This window comes from Phocoena sinus, chromosome 9 (assembly GCF_008692025.1).
Source record: "Phocoena sinus isolate mPhoSin1 chromosome 9, mPhoSin1.pri, whole genome shotgun sequence".
In the NCBI taxonomy this organism is placed as follows: domain Eukaryota; kingdom Metazoa; phylum Chordata; class Mammalia; order Artiodactyla; family Phocoenidae; genus Phocoena; species Phocoena sinus.
Window position 1 is genome coordinate 23238575 of NC_045771.1, and position 21553 is coordinate 23260127.

Sequence of the window (21553 nt, forward strand, 5' to 3'; positions counted from 1 at the left end):
GCTACGGTGCGCAGGCTTCTCATTGCGGTGGCTTCTCCCGCTGTGGAGCACAGGCTCCAGGGCACACAGGCTTCAGTAGTTATGACTCGCGGGCTCTAGAGTATAGGCTCAGTAGTTGTGGTGCACAGGCTCAGTTACTCCATGGCATGTGGGATCTTCCCCAACCAGGGATCGAACCCGGGTCCTCTGCATTGGCAGGCAGATTCTTAACCACTGCACCACCAGGTAAGTCCAAGACGTGTTTTTGATAAGGAAAAGTATGAAGTATGAAGGATGTGTTTTTGCTAGGGAAAAAGAGAGTTTTGTCTTAAACTAGAATGACTGGTTGTTCCAGAATAAGAAAAATGAACTAAAAAACTAAATGAACATTTTAAAATGTGTAGAAAGTTTGTGGAAAAGGAATTTTATGTGTGCTCAAACTGCTAAGATTGAAAGGACTTATTTACAAGTTAAAAATAAAAGATGAGCCTTAATATCAAAAGTATACTAATGCAAAACTAGAATGACAAAGTTTTAGTGGATTACTGTCTGCTCTTATTAAGAAACTGTAAGGTTTTTCTTTACCTTTAAGTAATCTGCCTAAGAAACAAAGATTTTATATCTTATCAAGATAATGTCCTGTATTTCATGTTATCTTTATCAGGTCTTTGATTACTCAAAAAAAAGTCTTCACAGTACTGAATGAGCTAAAATTTTTTCTTTTTTTTTTTCTTTTACAGCTATATTACTTCCTATATTTGCCTTTAAAATCCTTTATTATCACTTTGGTTAAATGGATAACTAAGTATTGTATCATACTGACCTCGGACCCTATATAATCAAATATTCAAACCTTTTGAGATTTTTGACAAACTTCCTAAAATCAAATTCTAAATGAAGTCTTTTTAATCTCAAACTAGAGTCCCGAAGGCTCCTGGAAAATCAAAGGATTTGTTCTTTTACCTTGTAAAAAGAAATGTTAAAAACTAAAAATAATTTCATTTATTTGATACATTATGTTGCACGGAAAATGCTGTCAAATAAAAAGGGATGCTTAAGCTTACCTAGGTTATATTTTTTATGGGTAAATGTTAATAATATAGGTATTCCAGAAATTGCATGAAGTTCATAGAAATCTGTCAATATCTTCATTGTCTTATTATTATGCCAAAATGTTGTATGCCATAGAAATATCCAGATTTCCTTATCAAATGAACTTTCATCAAATCTTTAACCTCAATGATTTTAAATTTTTTGTTATGCACAGAGAGTTTTACTCAGATTCTTCTCTGAAAATGTTTGAAACTGCTAATCCAAGATCAAGCAAAACACAAATTAATCACATGGGACTGAACGAACTGATAAAGAAGGATTTTGACTTTTTATGGCCTTCTTGTTTGAAATTTTGCTGGCCCTTTAATGTTCTACTTTCCAGATATAGGGAACTCCTTTCCCTTTTCTCTTAAACTATCTATAACTTACAGCAATCTAATAGATTATACCTTGGTAAACTAAAATGTAACATTTATATTTTCTCCTACCTGATTCCTCCGAATTTGGAACACTTTTAAGTGTTCTTATTTTCGTGGCAATATAGTTATTTTAATAAGTTAAATAAGAATCTGTTCTCCTTGTAACAGGACACAAGATGCATAATATCAGATACGATTAGACAGCTTCATGAAACTAAGGCTGACTATATGGTGCCAATGCTTACAAAGCCCTCTTGGAAAACCCAGGCTGGAACCTGGCACACAGATTTCTCAGGCTCACAGGTAAGTAAGGAAGGTCACTTCCGGCCAGGCCCATGTGAATGACAAATGTTGCCTGCCAAATCAGTAAACAAAGGATGTTGCAGCCATCAAGCCACAACAGCCACCCCCCCACACCCAACAGTGAGCCCTGAGGGAACGCAGGATGGAGACAATACCCCCTCACCAAGCCCTCAGCCATTATCGCCACCCGCAATGGTGCACCCAGAAAGGACTCAGGAGGGAAAGAAAAAGATACTGGCCCTAGATAGCTAAGGTACATATCAAAGGAATGATTTCAATGAGCTCAGACTCTTGCATCTTCCCATACACAGAAAAATGCTAAATTCATTAACTGGAGATAACTGGTTTCCTTTAATTAACGGTAATCTTTTGATGTTCTGCTACCTGGTCTTTGTTGCAAAAACCCCTCCGTATCCTGGCTCCTCCCTTACCTCTTCTTCAGAGCAGTCCCTCAGAGCTGAGAGACTGTCTTCTGGGCTTGAAGTCCTCATAAAGTCTCCTGAATAAAACATAATTCTCAACTTTTAGGTCATACATTTTTTTTCCAGTCAACATCCAAGAACCTACCAACCACCAGCTAACATCATACTTAATAGTAAAAGACTAAATACTTTTCCTTTAAGATTGGGAACAAGGCAAAGATGTCAGCTCTCACCATTTCTACTAGAGGCTCTAGGAAGTGCAATTGGCAAGAATAAGAAATTAAAGGCCTACACCTTGGAAAAGAAGTAAAGAGGTCATTTGTAGATGACATGATCCTGTATGTAGAAAATTTAAAGAATCTCCAAAAACCGACTAGAGTAATAAGCAAGTTTAGCAAGGCTGCAGGATACAAAATTGACATACGAATATCAATTCCACTAGTAGGTATATATCCAAATTTCAGTTGGATATATACCAAATTGAAAACAGGGATTCAAATAGATCTTTATATACCCATGTTCATAGCAGTATTAATCATAATAGCCAAAAAGGAGAAACAGCACAAATGTCCATCAACGGAGGAAATATAAACAAAATATGGTATATAGATACAATGGAATATTGTTCAGCATTAAAAAGGAATGAAGATAATTCCCTGACAGTCCAATGGTTAGGACTCCGCGCTTTCACTGCCGAGGGCATGGGTTCAATCCCTGGTTGGGGAACTAAGATCCTGCAAGCCGCGTGGTGCAGCCAAATAAATAAATAAAAATTTAAAAAGAATGACAATGTTAAAAAAAAGGAATGGGGGCTTCCCTGGTGGCGCAGTGGTTGAGAGTCCACCTGCCAATGCAGGGAACACGGGTTCGTGCCCTGGTCTGGGAGGATCCCACATGCCGCGGAGCGGCTGGGCCTGTGAGCCATGGCCGCTGAGCCTGCGCGCCCGAGCCTGTGCTCCGCAACGGGAGAGGCCACAACAGTGAGAGGCCCGCGTAAACAAAAAAAAAAAAAAAAAAAAAAAAAAGGAATGAAATTCTGATATATGATACAACATGGATGGATCTGAAAAACATTATACCAAGTGAAATAAGCTAGATACTAAAGGATAAATACTGTATTACTCCACTTATATGAAGTTCCCAAAGGAAAATTCATAGAGACAGGGGCTAGGAAGAGGAGGGAAAGGGGAGTTATTTAAGGGTACAGAGTTTTTCTTGGGGACGATTAAGTTTGGGGTATAGATAGTAGGGACAGTTATAGAACATTGTGAATGTACTTAATGCCAATGAATTGAACACTTTAAAATGGTTAAAATGAGGGAATTCCCTGGTGGTTCACTGGTTAGGACTTGGCACTTTCACTGCCGTGGCCCTGGGTTCAATCCCTGCTCAGGGAACTACAATTGCGAGAGCTGAGCGTTGCGTGTCCAAAAATAAATAAATAAATAAATAAATATTTAAAACTAAATTGGTTAAAATGATAAATGTGTATATTTTACCACAGTAAAAAAAATCAGTTGTATTTCTATATACTAGTAATAAACAATCTGAAATAAAATAAAATGATTTCACTCATAATAGCATCTAAAAAAAATACTTATAAATAAATTTAACAAAAGGAGTGCTAAGCCTGTACACTGTAAAGTACAAAACGTTCCTAAGAGCAATTAGTGAATACCTAAAAAAAATGGAGAGATGTTTCACGTTTATGGGTTGGAAGGCTCAGTATCACTACGATGAGAATTCTCCCAAAAAATGACTTATAGATTCAACACAATCCCTATTGAAATCCTGGCAAGCTTTTTCATAGAAAATGACAAGCTTATCCTAAAACTTATATGAAAATTTAAAGGACCTACAAAAGCCAAAATAATTTTGAAAAAGAAGAACAAAATAGGAGCATTTATACTACCCAATTCCAGTACTTACTATAAAGCTACAGTAATCAAGAAAGTATAGTATTGGCATCAAGATAAATAAGCAAATCATTGGAACAGAATATAGAGTCTAGAAATAGACCCACATATCTACAAACAACTAATTTTCAACAATGGTGTCAAGAGAGTTCAACAGGGAAAGCACAGTCTTTTCAACCAATGGAACTGGGACAACTGTATATCCAAATGAAGAAAAAGAGATTAGGCCCATATCTCACCCCATACAATAAAATCAACCCAGAACGGATCACAGACCTAAATATAAAATCTAAAACTATAAAACCATTAGAAGAAAACAAAATATTTTTGTGACCTTGAGTTACTGCTTTCTTAGACATAACACCAAAAGCACATTTCTTTAAAAAGGATTAAATTGGACTCCATCAAAATTAAAAACATTAGCTCTTCAAAATAAATCATTAGGAAAATGAAAAGACAAGCCACAGACTAGGAGAAAATATTTACAAATCTTGTACCTGATAAAGGACTTGTATTCAGAATATAGAAAGAATTCTTGCGACTTAATAATAAGAAAACAACCCAATTTAAATATGGGCAAACGATCTGAACAGATTTCATCAAAGTAGGTATACAAATGGTTAAGAAGGACATGAAAGATGCTCAATGTCACTAGCCATGGAGAAATGCAAACTCAAACCATAACGAGATAGCACTACATAACCACTAAAATGGCTATAATCAAAAAGACTGATAATGCCAAGTGTTAGAAAGGATGTAGAACAACAAGGTCATACTGTATAGCACAGGGAACTATATTCAACATTCTGTGACAAATCATAATGGAAAGGAATATGAAAAAGAATATACATATATATGTATAACTGAGTCACTTTGCTGTACAGAAGAAATTAACCCAACATTGTAAATCAACTATACTTCAATAAAATTAAAAAAAAAAAAAGGATGTAGAGAAATCAAAACACATATATTGCTGGTAGGAACGTAACATCATACAAACACTTCGGAAAAGTTACCATTTTCTTAAAAAGTTAAACTTAACACATAACCCATCAATTCTACTCTTAGATAGCCGCCTAAGAGAAATTAAAATATATGTCCACACAGACTTCTCCATGATTGTTCACAGCAGCGTTATTCAAAACAGCCAAAACTTGGAAACAATCCAAACGTCCATCAATGAGTAAAATGATAAATAAAATGTGGTATAGCCATACAATGGAATGCCATTCAGTAATAAAAAGGTAAACTACTGATATATAATTGAACCTCAAAAACTTTATGCTAAGTGAAAAAGCTAGATACAAAAGACCATATACTGTATGATTCATTTACATGAAATTTCCAGTAGAGGCAAATCTATGGACAGAGAAAGAAAATGAATGATTACCTGGGGTGGAGAGTGGGAGCAAGGATTGACTGCAAATGAGTAAAAGGGATTTTGGGGGGAAAGAAAACTGCTCTTAAACTAGACTGTGATGGCAACTTTTTAAGACATTTCATACCCATTAGGGTAGCTATTATAATAACTAAATAAGTAAGTAAATAAATGATATTGAGGATGTTAAAAAATTAGAACCTTTGTACATTGCTGGTAGGAGTGTAAGATGGTGTAGCTGCTATGGAAAACAGTATGGCAGTTCCTCAAAAAATTAGAAATAGAATTAAGACATGATCCAGCAATTCTACTTCTAGGTATATACCCAAAGAATTGAATACAAGGACTCATAAAGGTATTTGTACACCAATGTTTATAACAGCATTATTCACAACAGCCAAAAGGTAGAAGCAACCCAGCGTTCATCAATGAATGAATGGTTAAACAAAACGTGGTATATACATACACTGGAATATTATTCAACCTTAAAAAAGAATAAAATTATGACACAAGCTTCAACGTGGATGAACCTTGAAGACATTATGCTAAGTGAATTAGCCAGACACAAAAGGGCAAATACTATATGATTCCACTTATATAAGGTACCTAGAATAGTCAAATTCATAAAGACAAAGTGGAATGGTGGTTGCTACAGACTGGCAGGAGAGGGGAACAGGGAGTTATTCTTTAATGGGCATAATGAAGTTTCAGTTTGGGAAGATGAAAAAAGTCCTGGAAGTGAGCGGTGGTGATAGTTTCACAACAATGTGAATACACTTAATGCTGCCGAAGTATATAACTTTAAAATGATTAAAGTGGTAAATTTTATGTTTTACATATCTTTTGCCATAGTGAAAATAAAACCTCTACAGATATATTTATTAATAGTCATTGAACTGAATATACAATGGGTGAATTTTACCCTATGTAAATTTTGCCTCAATAAAGCTGTTAAAAATATTAAAGAATACATTAGGAGGAACTTATCCAAGCAAACATCAAGAGTTATTATAAAGTTATAGTAATTTTTAAAAAGTATGGTACTGGTAAAGAGATCAACAAAGAGACCACCCAGAACAGAATGGATACAGAGCATATGACAGAAAGTGGCAACATATATCAATGGGGAAAGGATAGACTTAGTCAACAAACAGGGCTGAGACAATTGGTTATCCATATGGAAAAATAAAATAAAATAGATCACTATCTCACACCATAAACAAAAATAAATTCCACACAGATTAAAGACTAAATTGTGAAAAAACAAAATTAAACATGTTAAAAAACTATATAGAAGAGTATATGACCTCAAGATAGGGAAAAGTTTCTAGAACAAGACTCAAAAAGGACAAACTACACAGAGGCGAAAAAAAACTGATTGACTTTACATTAAAAAATGTAACTTCTATATGAAAGTCGTAAGTTAAAAAAAAAGCAAGACAGACTAGAAGATACTTGCAACACATACATCTGATAAAGGATTAGAATGAATATATTTAAAGAACTTTTACAGGGACTTCCCTGGTGGTCCAATGGCTGAGACTCCGCTCTCCCAATGCAGGGGGCCTGGGTTCGATCCCTGGTCGGGGAACTACATCCCACGTGCCGCAACAAAGAGTTTGCATGCCACAACAAAGATCCCGCATGTGGCAACTAAGACTCGGTGCAGCCAAATAAATAAATAAATATTTTTAAAATAAATAAATAATTTTTAAAATCAATAATAAAAGCCAATGAGATCCCAAAAGAAAAATGGGAAAGGATATGAATACAGACCACAATTTACAAAGAAGGAAATCCAAATGGACTACAAACATATTAAAAGATGCTCAATCTCACTTTATCCAAGGAAATACAAATTAAAACAGCAGAGATACCATTTTACAACTACCAGACCTTGGTAGTTCAATTGAACAAAAGTTCAATGCCTGACAATTGCACGTATTAGTAAGAATTCAGAAAACAGGAATTAATAAAACCAATTTAGAAAGCAATTTGGGAGTATCTGGTAAAGTTGACATACCTTAAGCAATTTTGCTTATAGGGATATATCCTAGAGAAACGCTCAAAAGGAACTGTGCATAAGGAAACACGATTAAGGATGTTCACTCCAGAAAAAAAAAGAGGAAACATTAGAGGGGAATGGGTAAAAAGTGGTATATTCATACAATGAAGTACTACACAGTAGTTAAAATTAATCAACAGAAAATCTACACGTTTCAGACTGGTTAAAACTCAAAGTTGAGTGAAAAAAGTAGGTTGCAGAATAATATCTGCTCTATAAAACCACTTATATTAAGTTTATAAACATGCAAAATAATGCTATATATCATTTACTGATATACAATTGATACTGGTAAACAATATGTAGCGAAAGTATTAAAACATGAAGGGGAATTATAAACAGTAAAGTTTGAAGAGCAGTTACCTCTGTGTTGGGGGAAAGAGAAGGAAAGAAAGGAAGGAAATAAACAGAGAAGGGGTACAAAGAGTTTTCCATTTTATCTACAATGTTTTATATCTTAAAAAACATCTACAGGGCTTCCCTGGTGGCACAGTAAAGAATCCACCTGCCAATGCACGGGACACGGGTTCAAGCCCTGGTCCAGGAAGATCCCACATGCCGTGGAGCAACTAAGCCTGTGTGCCACACTACTGAGCCTGCACTCTAGAACCTGCAAGCCACAACTACTGAAGCCTGTGCTCCTAGAGCACGTGCTCCTCAACAAGAGAAGCCACCGCAATGAGAAGCCCGTGCACCGCAACGAAGAGTAGCCCCCGCTCACCGCAACTAGAGAAAGCCCGTGCAAAGTAACGAAGACCCAACGCAGTCAAAAATAAAATAAATAATTTTTTTTTTAAAAAAACCATCTACAGAAAATTTTGCAAAATGCTAACATATGTTAAATTGGGCAGTGACTACAATTTTCTCTGTACTCTTCCATATGCTTGGGAGAAACAATTTTTTTAACAGGCTTTTGGTCAAATGAATACATATACACGTACCAGGGAGCAAGAGAAAAATATTTATCTCCTTTTAGAACCTACATTTATAAAACTATTCTACTAATGTCTCTCTGGTGCCTTACTCCCTCAGTGTGACAGAAACTTTTAAGTATTTAGGCACAAACATGCTGTACAGTCGAGTCTCTTTTTCCATAACAAGATACTTCTCTCCAAGATGCTACCCAAGCCAAATCCCTGGGTACGTGGATACCAATGATCTATCAACCAACACAGTGTGCAACCCCCAGCCCACATCCATATAGTTTTTAAATCCTTTAACTTACAACTAAATTATTCCCCTGAGTCACTCTTAAGCTTCATCACAGATCTTTACGCAAACCTATACCATGAATGATCCAACAGGTTAAACACCCCCAAATTACATCTCTTTCTAGTTTTAACATAATTTTCCCTCTCCACTCTACATTCTTCAATCCCACAGAGGACTCAGTGTGAGTCTTCTACATAGGTACAGTGTTTCTAGATCTTCCAATTCTGGGCAGAATTATGTGACTCAGATAGCATCCAGGGGCACTGAGCATGGAACTCCGCTTAACCAGCAATCTAGCATACAAGCTCCTGAGAGAAAAAGAATAACTTTCCATCCAAGCATGATGAGTACATCAAGCTGAAAATGATGCCCAGGAACAAGCAGTTCCAGAAATAGGAATTCAAATAAAACTTTATAGCATTCACTGTTCTGCAGACCTGGTGGCAGCCCATCTATTTTTGCTTCATTTTCTGGCTCAGATAAAAGTACCTTAGCGAGTATACTCATCCCTTCTCCTCAAAATAACTATGGAGAACACTACTCAAGTCCTATGAAAATCTGAGTTTTACACATTACCTGTTGTGTGTGTGTGTGTGTGTGTGTGTCTGTGTGTGTGTGTATCTCTGTATAGGACTGGGCCTCAGGGTGATGTGAGTCTGGGTGGGGTGTCTCTGTGGGTATAAGTCCAGGACTCTGTGGAGATGCTCTCTGTGGGTGTGGGTGTGTCTGTGTCTGGCAGGACGAGGAGGGGGGCAGTGTCTGAGTGGAGGGGTCTTGAGGGGTTCTGTGTAAGTGGGGGAATCTCTGTTTATGTCTGTCTTTGTATATCTGTGCCCGTCTATGCTTCTGTCTCTGTGTCTATTAAATATTTCATTACAAGTCTTAAAATGATTTATTATAAATTTCTACCCTTCCACAAAACCCTAAAATGATTTTCTTGCCTCTCTACTCTGAGATTTCACAAAAGAGAAACATTAAATAAGCCAACTGCTAAGCCAACATTATTCAACAATGAGTAAAAATTTAAGGTTCTGGTGGGTATGCACTAGTACAGAAGCAATTGCCTGAGACTGTGCATTTCTAACAAGATCAAAGGTGATGCCAATGCTTCTGATCATAGACTGGTTTGTGTAGCAAGGACCCAGAAGATTCCAAACTTAAGAAACTGTCTTTATGATTAGACTTCCCATGTAGACTTTCTGAAGTCTCCTGACAGACATGTATTTCAGATTAGCTTGAAAGTTCTGTTCTGACCATAAAATTAGAAGATATCATTTTGTTTTAAATGAGTCTCTCGTGAGTCTGGTTTGAATGAACCAGTCCTAAGAGGTGAATGAACTCTAAATGTACTAAAAATGTGAATTTCTGGATTTGTAAAGCTGGAACATGGAAACCTCACAAAGGTTCTGCTACACTGTGAAGCTTCCTGGGTGGACAGCCAACCCATTTTCCTAAGGTGATATATCTCAATTTCAATGCTGACCTCCACAAACTGCAACAATTCCTGCTTCCAGCAGTGCTCATACTAGACTAGATTGTACTTGTTTATTTTCCTATCCACATTCCCTACCCTCTTCTTGAGGGCAAGAATGTTATTTTGATTTAGTAACCCTACCACTTAGCAGTGTTCAGCACACAACACATAAGTGGTTTTTGCACAAAAGAAGTTCAGAATGTACTGGGGGAGATTATTTAACAAGCATCCGGAAGGATAATCTTCTCTCTCACAGAAACAACAGACATGAATGTAGTAAAAATTCCTTAAAAAAACTGTTAAGAAGCACAAGTTAAAGAGGAAAAAAAAAGAGAACAAACCCAAGCAAGTATAATATTAAATTTTATTTGGGGCCAAACAGAGCTATCTAACATTCCAAATAGTCCCTATCTTATATTACAAACAAAAATAAATTCCAGATGGACTGAAGACCAAAAGATAATAAACACAACCATGAAAACAGCTGAAGAAAATATAAAAGAACTTATTTATAAACCTGGGGTAGGAAAGGCCATTCTGAGAAACAAAATGTTTAAGTCATAAAAAAAAAATGGCCAATCTGACTACATAAAAACTTTTAATATAAACAAACTTACAAGTCAACAAGAAATAGAGTAGAAAAAATATTTGTAACATATACACAAAGAATTAATACCCAGGGACTTCACTGGGGGTCCAGTGGTTAAGACTCCATGCTTCCACTGTAGGGGGCGTGGGTTCGATCCCTGGCTGGGGACTAAGATCCCGCGTGCTGTGTGGCGCGGCCAACAACAACAACAAAAGAATTAATATCCAGAAAGTATAAAGAATTCCTACAAGCCAACATGAAAAAGGCAAGTCAATAGGAGGGCAGAGATCTTCATCTATTTTGCTGAACACCCAGCACTTGGCACATAGTAATCCCTCAATAAATATTTGTTAATGAATAAATATGAACAGATAATTACAAGAAAAGGAATATAAATTACCAATCTATTCATGAAAATATTCTCAGCCTCACTATAAGCAGAAAAAATACTACTAAAAACAATAGTAAATGCCTTAAAAAAAAGGCATCTTTACGCCTTTATGTCTTTTTTTCTTATAAAAGATGTAAAAATATCCAGTATTGGTGAAGGTGTAGTAAAAGGGTTATCTTGTATATAGTTAGTGGATGTATAAAATGGTACTTACATTTTTTTTTTTTTTTTTTTGGTACTACATTTTTGAAGGCAACATGATATTATGTATTAAGCTTAAAATGTGGATATCTTTCAACTCCAAAATTCTACTTTTAGGTATCTATCCTAGAGAAACACTTATACATGTACACAAAAAGAATGCATACAGATAGCTACTATAGCATATAAAAATTAAGTTAAATGTGCATGAACAGAATAGTTTAATAAACAACAATGGTATAGACTTTGGAAATCAACTCAGCAGTCAAAAAGTATGAGATACATATAATGATATATAAAAAGCTCCAAGACAGTCTGTTAAGTGGAAAAAGCAACCTGCAAAACAATGTATATATATATATATATATATATATATATATATATATACATAAAATGTGCTTTTATTTATGTACAAGTTATTATAAAACTACCAGTTTCTCTATGTACAATATGAATGTAAAGTTGAAAAAGATAAGTTGATAGCAGAGGTCTCTGGGGAGGGGAACAAGACTGGCTGAGGGCCAAGGAAAGAGTTTCCTTCATTAGATTGAATTATTTCACAAGAATACATTCAAGCACTACTTGTGTAATTAAAAACAACTGTCTTTAAAAAAAGGGAAAAAATAATGTAAATACCATTTTACTGATATGAAGAAAACAAGAAGAACATATTTTGAGGATTAGACAGGAGACAAAAATTCCATTTTTGACATTAGTTCTGAAGTCCAAATGCAAGTAGGGAGTTGTACACACAAGACTGGCATTCAGAAGAGGGGTCCTGGCTAAAGAAATAATCTGGGGAGTTGTTGGTATGTAGATGATACTTAAAGGCACAGGAATGCTGTGGATGACTTAGGGAGAAAACACAATGGAAAGAGCAGAGCGCCCAGGATCAAGGAGAAAGAACCCATAAAGAAGACTGAGAAGGAGCGGCTGGGGAAATAAGAGGAAAACTAGTAAAGAGGAGGGTAATGGACGCCAAGAGAGGAGAGTGTTTTGGTAAGAAATTGGTGTCAAATGCTGCCAAGAGGTCTGATATGATGAGGGATGAAAAAACAGATAGCCATGTGAGAATCTGATGGACATTACTAGCTTCAGCAAGAGGGCATCATGTGGGTCAGAGTATTAGAGTAGGAGTGGGTTAAAGAGTGTGGGAAGACAAAAGGTGTATATAGCATACACTGAAAACTCCTTTAAGAAACTTAGCTACACTAGGGAGTAGAAAGATAGGACAGTAGCAGAAAGGAGATATGGAGGTTAGAGGACAGGGTTTTCAAAATGGGAGAGATTAGAGCAAGGAAATCTATAGAAAAGGCTCTAATAGAAAGAGGAAATAACCAAAGGAAGAAGTTAATTAAGAAGACTGGAGGGACTTCCCTGGTGGCACAGTGGATAAGAATTCACCTGCCAACGCAGGGGACATGGGTTCTATCCCTGGTCTGGGAAGATCCCACATGCCGCGGAGCAACTAAGCCCTCGCGCCACAACTACTTAGCCCGCACGCCTAGAGCCCGTGCTGCACAAGAGAAGCCACCGCAAGGAGAAGCCCTCGCACCACAACGAAGAGTAGCCCCTGCTCACCACAACTAGAGAAAGCCCACAAGCAGCCACAAAGACCCAACGCAGCCAAAAATAAATAACATTAAATCTTAAAAAAAAAAAAAAGAAGACTGGAGAACGTGATTAGAACACTCGTGGAGGGACTGGCCTTTGACAGAATGAAGGACACATCTTCCCCTATCATAACATGAGGGAAAGAGAAAAAGAGGAACCCCAGATGGAGGTAGGTTTGTAGATTTGGGAGGTACAAGGATGAAGGAATTCCCTTTTGGTGGTTTCTGTTTTTATAACAAGTATAAGGCATATCACTAGTTTAAAAAGAACACGTGTGAAATTAGAAGTAAAAGGATACAGTATGAAATAATCATTTGCAGTGAGTGTGAAAGTAACCTTACTAGAAAATGTATAACATTACGAGGCAGCAATGATCAAGCATATGAGGTTGACGACTATGAATTTATAGTGACATCGATCTACCTGGTTTTCTGATTTTCTCTAGCAACTCTCAGCCCCATAGATGCAGGCAACTAAAAAGGCAAATGGTTAGGTTCAACCAGTGCGTCACTCAGAGTTCCATGAACAGCAGAAGTCAACTCTGGCTGAGTTGGACAGAAAAAGAATTTACAGAAAGGACATGAGGTAGCTTTCAGGGCTACACAGTTAAAAACACCACCACAGAATGGGCTTGGAAAAGATGTCATGTTTGCTTATGCCAAGCAGGAGATGCTGCAGCTTGGGCTGCACCATTGTAGTTCAGGACAACGGGTGCCAGGTGCCACTGTTGCCGCTGTAACTTGATCTTGCTGCTAGAGGCTGATGCTACAAGAAGATTTACTGATAATGAAGGGGCAAGTTGCAGAGAGCACAGTGGAAAGGTTTGGGATGATTGGACTGGCTGAGAGGATGAGGAGAGTGTTAAGGGAATGAGTATTAGGAAGACAATAGTTGACTAGGCGTCAGGTAGTGACTGAGGTAAACAGGGATGTGAGGCCTCCCCTTGAAAGAGGGTAGATCCTGGAATCCAACAAGTTGCAGAATAGTCTCAGCAGCCTAGGTGCAACAACTTAAGCAAATTTCACACGGGCGTTTAATCAGAAAAGTAAGGGGTTGGCAGTGCGGCAAAGCCTCTCACTATTGCTGTGGGCAGTGTTTCATCTCACTGATCCCAAAGGCATCAAAGATTGGCAAAGACTTGGGCAAGTTAATTACTCTCTTTGGGCCTATATTTTCTAGTCTATAAAATAAAGATAATAATATTCATCTGATAAAGTTGCTATGAGGATTAAATGAGATGAGATAGATAGAGGCCTAGAAGAGAGTAAGTATTCAGTAAACGGTAGCCATAAATGAAGTTATAACTGAAGCTGAGAAAAGGGTTTCCAAGAAGAGGTAGTCAACAATATCAAATCAAATCTTTTAGAATGATCAGAAGGGTTCACACTGGAGCACTGCAGGAGATAAATCTGTAGGGAAGATGAAGCCAGTTTAAGTCTCAGCTGGCTTAACTTTCAATGACAGCTTTGCAGTATTCAGAAAGGCTTTAAGGAAAAGCCTGACTTAGAGAAACTCAACTAGCAGCTCTAGAACCTCTAGACCCTTCCTTAATATAAGTTCTGAGATAAAGAAGACTGGAGGGACTTCCCTGGTGGCACAGTGGATAAGAATCAGGTGCCCCAAACCAATCCATTTCTATTGAAAGACCCTTAAAAAAAAAAAAAGGAAATCACCAGCTATTGATGCAGTGTCCAAGAGGGAAAATGGCTAACTGAATTGCTGCACAATATAGATGGGGAAGAGGGAACTGAAAATCATACACATCATATGGCTTAAGTTATTTAATTTAATCAAAGTAGTTTTACTTGGAACCATTACAGAAGAAATTTCACTCCACTGCTTTCTCCTCTGCTCAGCTCTCACCAAATCTCGGGCCATAGGTCATTCAGACTATAAAAGCTTCTCCAAATTCCATAGAAACCTGATCAATCTAACTAAACCTCTTATTGGAGGAGTGGAATTTCAGCTCCTCTAATTGTGCATACCACCTGAACACGATGGCAGGCAGGTGGATCGGGGCAGCTGCCAAGATTTACTCTTCTCCCATCCACCTCAGTTGTACCTCTCTGAATTATTTAAACAAGGACTACCAAGAAAGAATGAAGTCTGAATGAAGATCCCAACAAATCTCTTCCTTTTTTTTTTTCTTTTACTGTGGGGGAGGAGAACACTTTCAAGGAAATGATATAATAAAGAAACTCACTCTCCCTTTTCATGAACTATCCATTTCTTCTATTAACTGGACACTAAGGACCAAAGTCATCTTCCTCAGGACATTAAATACACAACTGCAACTTCAGCTCTGAGCAACCTCCTAAAACAGCTCTTAATGTTCAATCTTTCCCAGAAAGAAGAGAATTCAGAAATTATACAAAATAAGGGCTGCCTTCTCAGAAAATTCATAAATGTTCACATAAATAAATGGTAAGACCATTAAATAAGCTCAATAAATTAAAAACCGCCTGTTGGTAAAATAACAGAAACATCCACAAAAATATACAGATTAAGATTTGAAAGGTTTAAGCTAAACTTTGAACAGAGAAATACTTCAATTGAAAAGCAATGGAGGGACTTCCCTGGTGGTCCAGTGGGTAAGACTCTGCATTCTCAATTCAGGGAGCCCAGGTTTGATCCCTGGTCAGGGAACTAGATCCCGCACGACACAACTAAAGATCCCACATGCCACAGTGAAGATCCCGTGTGCTGTAACTAAGACCCAGCACAGCCAAATAAATAAATATTTAAATTTTTTTTAAAAAGAAAGAAAAGCAATGGAGGGACTTCCCTGGCGGTCCAGTGGTTAAGACTCCACACTTCCAATGTAAGGGGTGCAGGTTCGATCCCTGGTCAGGGAAATAAGATCCCACATGCCGCTGGGCCAAAAAAAAGGAGAAAGAAAAGCAATGGAGTTTGTGCATGAGAGTCAAACAGATTAGAGTTCTGTTAGCTCACATCACAGTTACTAAACGTGTAACCTTGAGACAAATTCCTTAATCTCTCCAACCCTCGGTTTCCTCAATAAAACAAGGATAACACTACCTATTTCTGAGAGCTCTTAAAAGGCTTAAATAAAATAGTATATGTAAAGCTCTAATACAATGCCTGGGACACAGCAGGAATACATAACAATATGCTTCCCCTTCTAATTTTCAAAATGTTTAACTAGAGATTGATTCATAAGAGAAGGTGGGTCTTTCCTTTTTTTTTTTTTTCTTTCTTAGCGGTACACGGGCCTCTCACTGTTGTGGCCTCTCCCGTTGTGGAGCACAGGCTCCGGACGCGCAGGCTCAGTGGCTATGGCTCACGGGCCTAGCCGCTCCGTGGCATGTGGGATCTTCCCGGACCGGGGCACGAACCCATGTCCCCTGCATCGGCAGGCAGACTCTCAACCACTGCACCACCAGGGAAGCCCGAGAAGGTGGGTCTTAAAGAACAAGGAAAACTGTTAGCTGGACAGGTACTCCTGATTTATTTATAACTTTAAAAATAAGAATATATCTCTCAAATTATCACTAAATTACTAATGTGAAAATGCATCATTGATCTTGAAATGCTTTTTTATATACATATAAGATCCTCTTCTCCCTCTCTCATAATTCTACAATTCCCTGAGATTCTACATTTGTACAATTTTTTCCCATCCTCTTCCTAAAGCCCTGACTCAGACCCTCCTTACTTTGGATTTAGGATGACCTAAGTCTTAAACCAGAAAGACATAAGTTAGAGTTCACTGAGTATTCTGACAGACTTCTGCGAGAAAGCCAGAACCCAGCAACTAAGAAGTTAGAATCAGTGTGGCATAATAAAAAGGACATGGGCTTCGGAAACAGATCAAGATTTCAAACAGGGGTTTTAAGTCCTACCTTTGCCACTTTCTAGATGTATAACCTTGGTCAAGGCACTTTACCGTCTCTGGACCTCATTTCCTTATCTGTGAAATGGAGATAATGCCACTTATATATCTCATTGTGTAGCTGTCAGGATTAGAAAAATGCCAATAACATATAAAGGGCCAATTAATGGTAATTGTTATTACGGTCAATCTGCCAAGTGCCTTACTGAACATTTTGCAAGGCTATACTTTCCTAACTGGCAAAAGGAGTAATACTGCTCCCCCATTCCCATGACTATATCCAAAAGGTTCCATTTTAGTAGTCCATAATTAACCAAATAAAGAACTTAAAGAATTCAGGGCAAGAAAGCACTAGCATGGCTCAACTCATTCTCTGCTGACAGCAACAAAGCCAGCGCAAGGTGGATTCATATGCCAAAAAAAAAAAGGAATCTGCTTGAACATGGTCATTACTGATATTGACGTAAGCACAAACTAGTTGTGGTTCTTAGGCTCACAGCCTTATTGTCAGAAAGTTTTAACTTTTCTGAAATAAATCCTCTCCTGCCTTGTTTTCCCTGCTGTGCTGTGACATTCCTATTACCCCATTTGCAAGAACACAGGGAAGAAATCCTCTCAACTATTGCAACTGCATTCACTGTGGACTTTATCTTCCTATTTCACAAATCACTTCTTACAGAGATTTTTGGTTTGTTGAGTTCATTTATGAAGAAAAACATTATATACAAATATATGATAGCCACGGTGACAAGATCTGGTCCCCAGGGCACCACAAATTACAGGATGGAGGTAGATGCCAAGGATAAGATGGGACTGAGTAACCTGCACACCATATGTTCATTCTTATTAAATGCTGCACTTGGAAAGTCTGGCTCTTATGAAAAGCTTATTTCCCTTGTGTGACTGAACAGAATAACAGTACTAAGAAAACTGATGACAGATACACCAATGGAGTAAGGGAAACCATCAATGGAAATATGCTTAAGATAAACAAGCTTGTATGTGACAGTTACAAAATAAAAGCAACGATCACCAATTACATAGCCAAAGGTAGCTATTTCAATCCTAAGTACCTCCAGTCCCTCCCTACACTAAAATAAAAGCAGAAGGGAGTCAAGGTCAGAATGATTATTTAAATAAATTAAAAATCAAGAAAGGCTTAACAAATCAAAATATCACACTGCAGTCCCTTGGGGAGGTGACTTTCAGCTTGAAGAAAGAAGGTAAGTCTCATACACTTGTTTTAATTTAGCTAATTCGATGTCAAGAAAGTTAAAGATTCTGCCCCCCAAAAGTAGCTCAGCAATGCCTGTAGTTGTGTCATACAGCTGGATCCTCGCTCGGAGCTTCGCCTGCTTAACTTCCAGCACAGAAGTTGTTTTTTGGTTGCAATTAACATTGTAAGGCAAGCTCAGCCCTGTCTTCCATAGCCTTGGGGCTGCTGAGTAAATCTAGAATCATGGGACCTACATTTTGATGCTGGAAAAACAGGAAGAATGTGGTTCAGCAACAAGGAAAATGGTCAAGAAACACATCTAGAATTAGGAAAAACAGACTGATGCTGGCCTGTGATTTTTTCACTGCTTTATATAGAATATATTGAATAGTATGCACCATTTCAAAGGAAGCCATAGTGGTGCACTTAAGCCACGATGGAAGGAAGAAAAAAATAAAATCAATTCTTAATGATTGCTGTAACTTCTTAAGCCCTCACTCTATGTGCCAAGTTCAATGCTAAGCCCTCTACAAATATTTCTAACCCTCAATCGTATTAGTAACCTCACTTTATAAAGGAGAAAACTAAGATTTAGAGAATTTGGAAATTACCCAAAAGCTAGTTAGTGGGGGTACTAGGATTCAAACCCAGGTCTGCTTGACTGTAAATCCCATGTTCTAAAGGCAATTTGAGCCCGCGGGCCACACGAAAAGACAGCACATGCTGCAACGAAGATCCCACATGCCGCAACTAAGACCCGATGCAGCCAAATAAATAAAAATAAATATTAAAAAAAAAAAAGGCAATTTGTTGGGGAGTTCCCTGGCAGTCCAGTGGTTAGGACTCCACGCTTTCACTGCTGTGGCCCCAGGTTCAATTCCTGGTCAGGGAACTAAGATCCCGCAAGCTTCATGACAAGGCCAAAAAAATAAATAAAGGCAATTTGTTAAACACTCTTACCCTCAAGAGATCTAATCAAAATACAGATTTTACACAAAAAGACCCTTAATCACTGGATTTGGCCAAAGTTATAAAGCACCTCAACTAGTTACAAATACATTTCAGATTTCCAGACTCAAATCTAGGTAGTACCAGCACTGGTGCCTGTGCTGCCTCTCTTTCCTCCTATAATTCCTCCCAGAGAAGTTTCATAATGCAAATGAGAAAGACACTGTCCTAAAGCATCACTAAACAAATTCCTTCAGTCTTGCCTCTGATGTTATCACCTATATTTGGGTAATTAAAATGGAAGGGTTCTCTGCTTCATACCTTAATAATGAGGCTATTACAACCAAAGTTAGGCTGGATACAAGGTTCCAACTCAGCTGAATCCTGCACAGTGAAACCAATGCAGACTTCACATCACTTCCTTGCTGTTCTGATAAAGCAATTAAAAATAATTCACAAGGGGACTTCCCTGGTGGCCAGTGGTTAAGAATCTGCCTGCCAATGCAGGGGACACGGGTTCGAGTCCTGGTCCGGGAAGATCCCACATGCCCAGGAGCAACTAAGCCCGTGCACCACAACTACTGAGCCTGCGCTCTAGAGCCCACGAGCCACAACTACTGAAGCCCGTGCTCCGCAACAAAAGAAGCCATCGCAATGAGAAGCCCGCGCACCGCAATGAAGAGTAGCCCCCCCGCGCACCGCAATCAACAGTAGCCCCTGCTCGCCGCAACTAGAGAAAGCCCGTGTACAGCGACAAAGACCCAACACAGCCAAAAATAAATAAATTAAATAAATAGATTTTAAAAAATCATTCACAAAGTAAAAAAACCTATAAATTACTGTGTTCACATTATACCTCGGAAATTAAAATGATAATCCCTTTTCATACGATCCACATCTCTGTTTTTGCAATATTTGCCCTTTTTCTTCCATACTGATTTGCTTTATGAGAGGACAGACACACCACAGATAGCCATTGTAAGGGTAATACTGGGAATATCAAACATCTAGGCACACCTACTCCTTGGTGTTCTGAGGCTACGGCCTCTTCAAAACTATATCTGAAAGAAGCTGACAGCTGAGACAGAAAACCCCACAGTGATCGCCTTTCCCAAAAGTAGAAGCATTTCTTCCTAACACTTTCAGATCATAATAAAAGAACCAATAAAACAATCATTATCTTCATACACAGTCTAATAATCTTGGTGACCAACTACTGAGCAGAGAGGACAAACCTCTGAAGAGAAAACAGTGAAGAGAATCTCTCCATTACCCTTCTACACTCAGAGAAGATGTAAGGATATTGCAGTATCTGGAATGAAGGGCACGGCATCAATACTGCTCGATGGAAGCGCTTAGCCACAGAAAGGCAGAAAATCATCATCTGTACAGAAACCAGACAACTGAGGATCTCAGTGCGAGGTAACTACTCCTTATAGAAAAGATCTCCAAATAGAAAAGCTCTTTCCACCCTTATTGCTGGATGAACTCTCATAAGTAGTAAGCTTTTTCTACACCATCGGGGTCTTCTTCCCGATAGTCTGGAAAATACACACGGGAGTATGCTGGGAGTACAGAGAGGGGTAATACTATTCCAAGGAGCAGGGGACAGCGCTACCTCCATGTTATTCCCAGCTACTAAGTACAGCCGTACCAACGGGAGTCTTCGCTCCCCAGCACTGGGGCCCGGGTGGGAACATCTCTGAGAGAGCGGGTTTACGGGGAAAAGGGATCTCTCTGCTCCTACGATCAGAAGGGAGGGCCTTGAGGGTGGTGCCGCAGCGCCGAGAGGATCTGCGGTTCCCCCTCCCACCCTCGCTCTCCGAAAGAGGCAGCCCGGCCCCAATACCTTCTTGACCGTGCGCGGCGCCTCGGTGACGGTGCCGTCGGGGCTGACCAGGGCCTCGCCGCCGTCGCGGTGCCTCTGATGCTGGTGATGAGGGTCGCTCCGCTTCATGGCCGACGCCTGAGGCACTTTCCCAGCGGCTGGGCTGAGAGCCGCAGCGGGCCCCGATCCCGGGCCAGGGGCCGGGGGCCGCTCCGCCACGGGAGCTGGAGCTTCAGGGTCCCCGCCGCCCGCTGGGGGGGCCATGGCGCTCACGGCCGCCGTGCTCAGTCCCAGCTGCGGCTCCGCCTCGGAGGGGCTCAGGTCCTTCAGCTCCACCTCAGGCACCTTCGCGGCAGCCGCTGCTGACACGACCTGCACCGACATCACCGCCTCCACTGCAACCGCCGGCTCAGACTCCAGCCCCTGCTCGGCCCCGCCTCCCGCCTCCCTTCCCCATCCCTCCCCCATTCCCCCACTCCTCCCCTCCCTCGCCTCCGCTCCCACCCCCTTCCTCTGCCCGCCCGCCAGCCAGCCCCCGCCTCTCCCCCACCGCCCCGCCCCGCCCCGCCCCGACCTGGTTCGCTCGCGCGCGTGGAGCCACGGAACCTGTAGTGCGCTTACTCTGGGCCGCACGAGGCGAAAAGATAGTGGGACCTCAGCCCCCGACCACCACTGCGCGCCGCCAAGGGCTG

The 21553-nt window shown here is 39.4% G+C and overlaps 1 protein-coding gene across 3 annotated transcripts in view; it reads right to left on the minus strand.

Moving 5' to 3' along the window:
* The window catches only part of AHCYL2 (adenosylhomocysteinase like 2), a 204276-nt gene extending 182966 nt beyond the window's left edge, over window positions 1-21310 (minus strand). The window contains exon 1 of one of the 3 annotated variants that reach the window (XM_032642990.1): window positions 20883-21310. In XM_032642990.1, coding sequence (XP_032498881.1) covers window positions 20883-21245 — 363 coding nt within the window. In that variant the 5' untranslated portion in view covers window positions 21246-21310. The remainder of the gene's footprint in view (window positions 1-20882) is intronic. The other 2 variants (XM_032642989.1, XM_032642994.1) reach the window with 2 other exon arrangements.
* Between the last annotated feature and the right edge of the window lie 243 nt (window positions 21311-21553).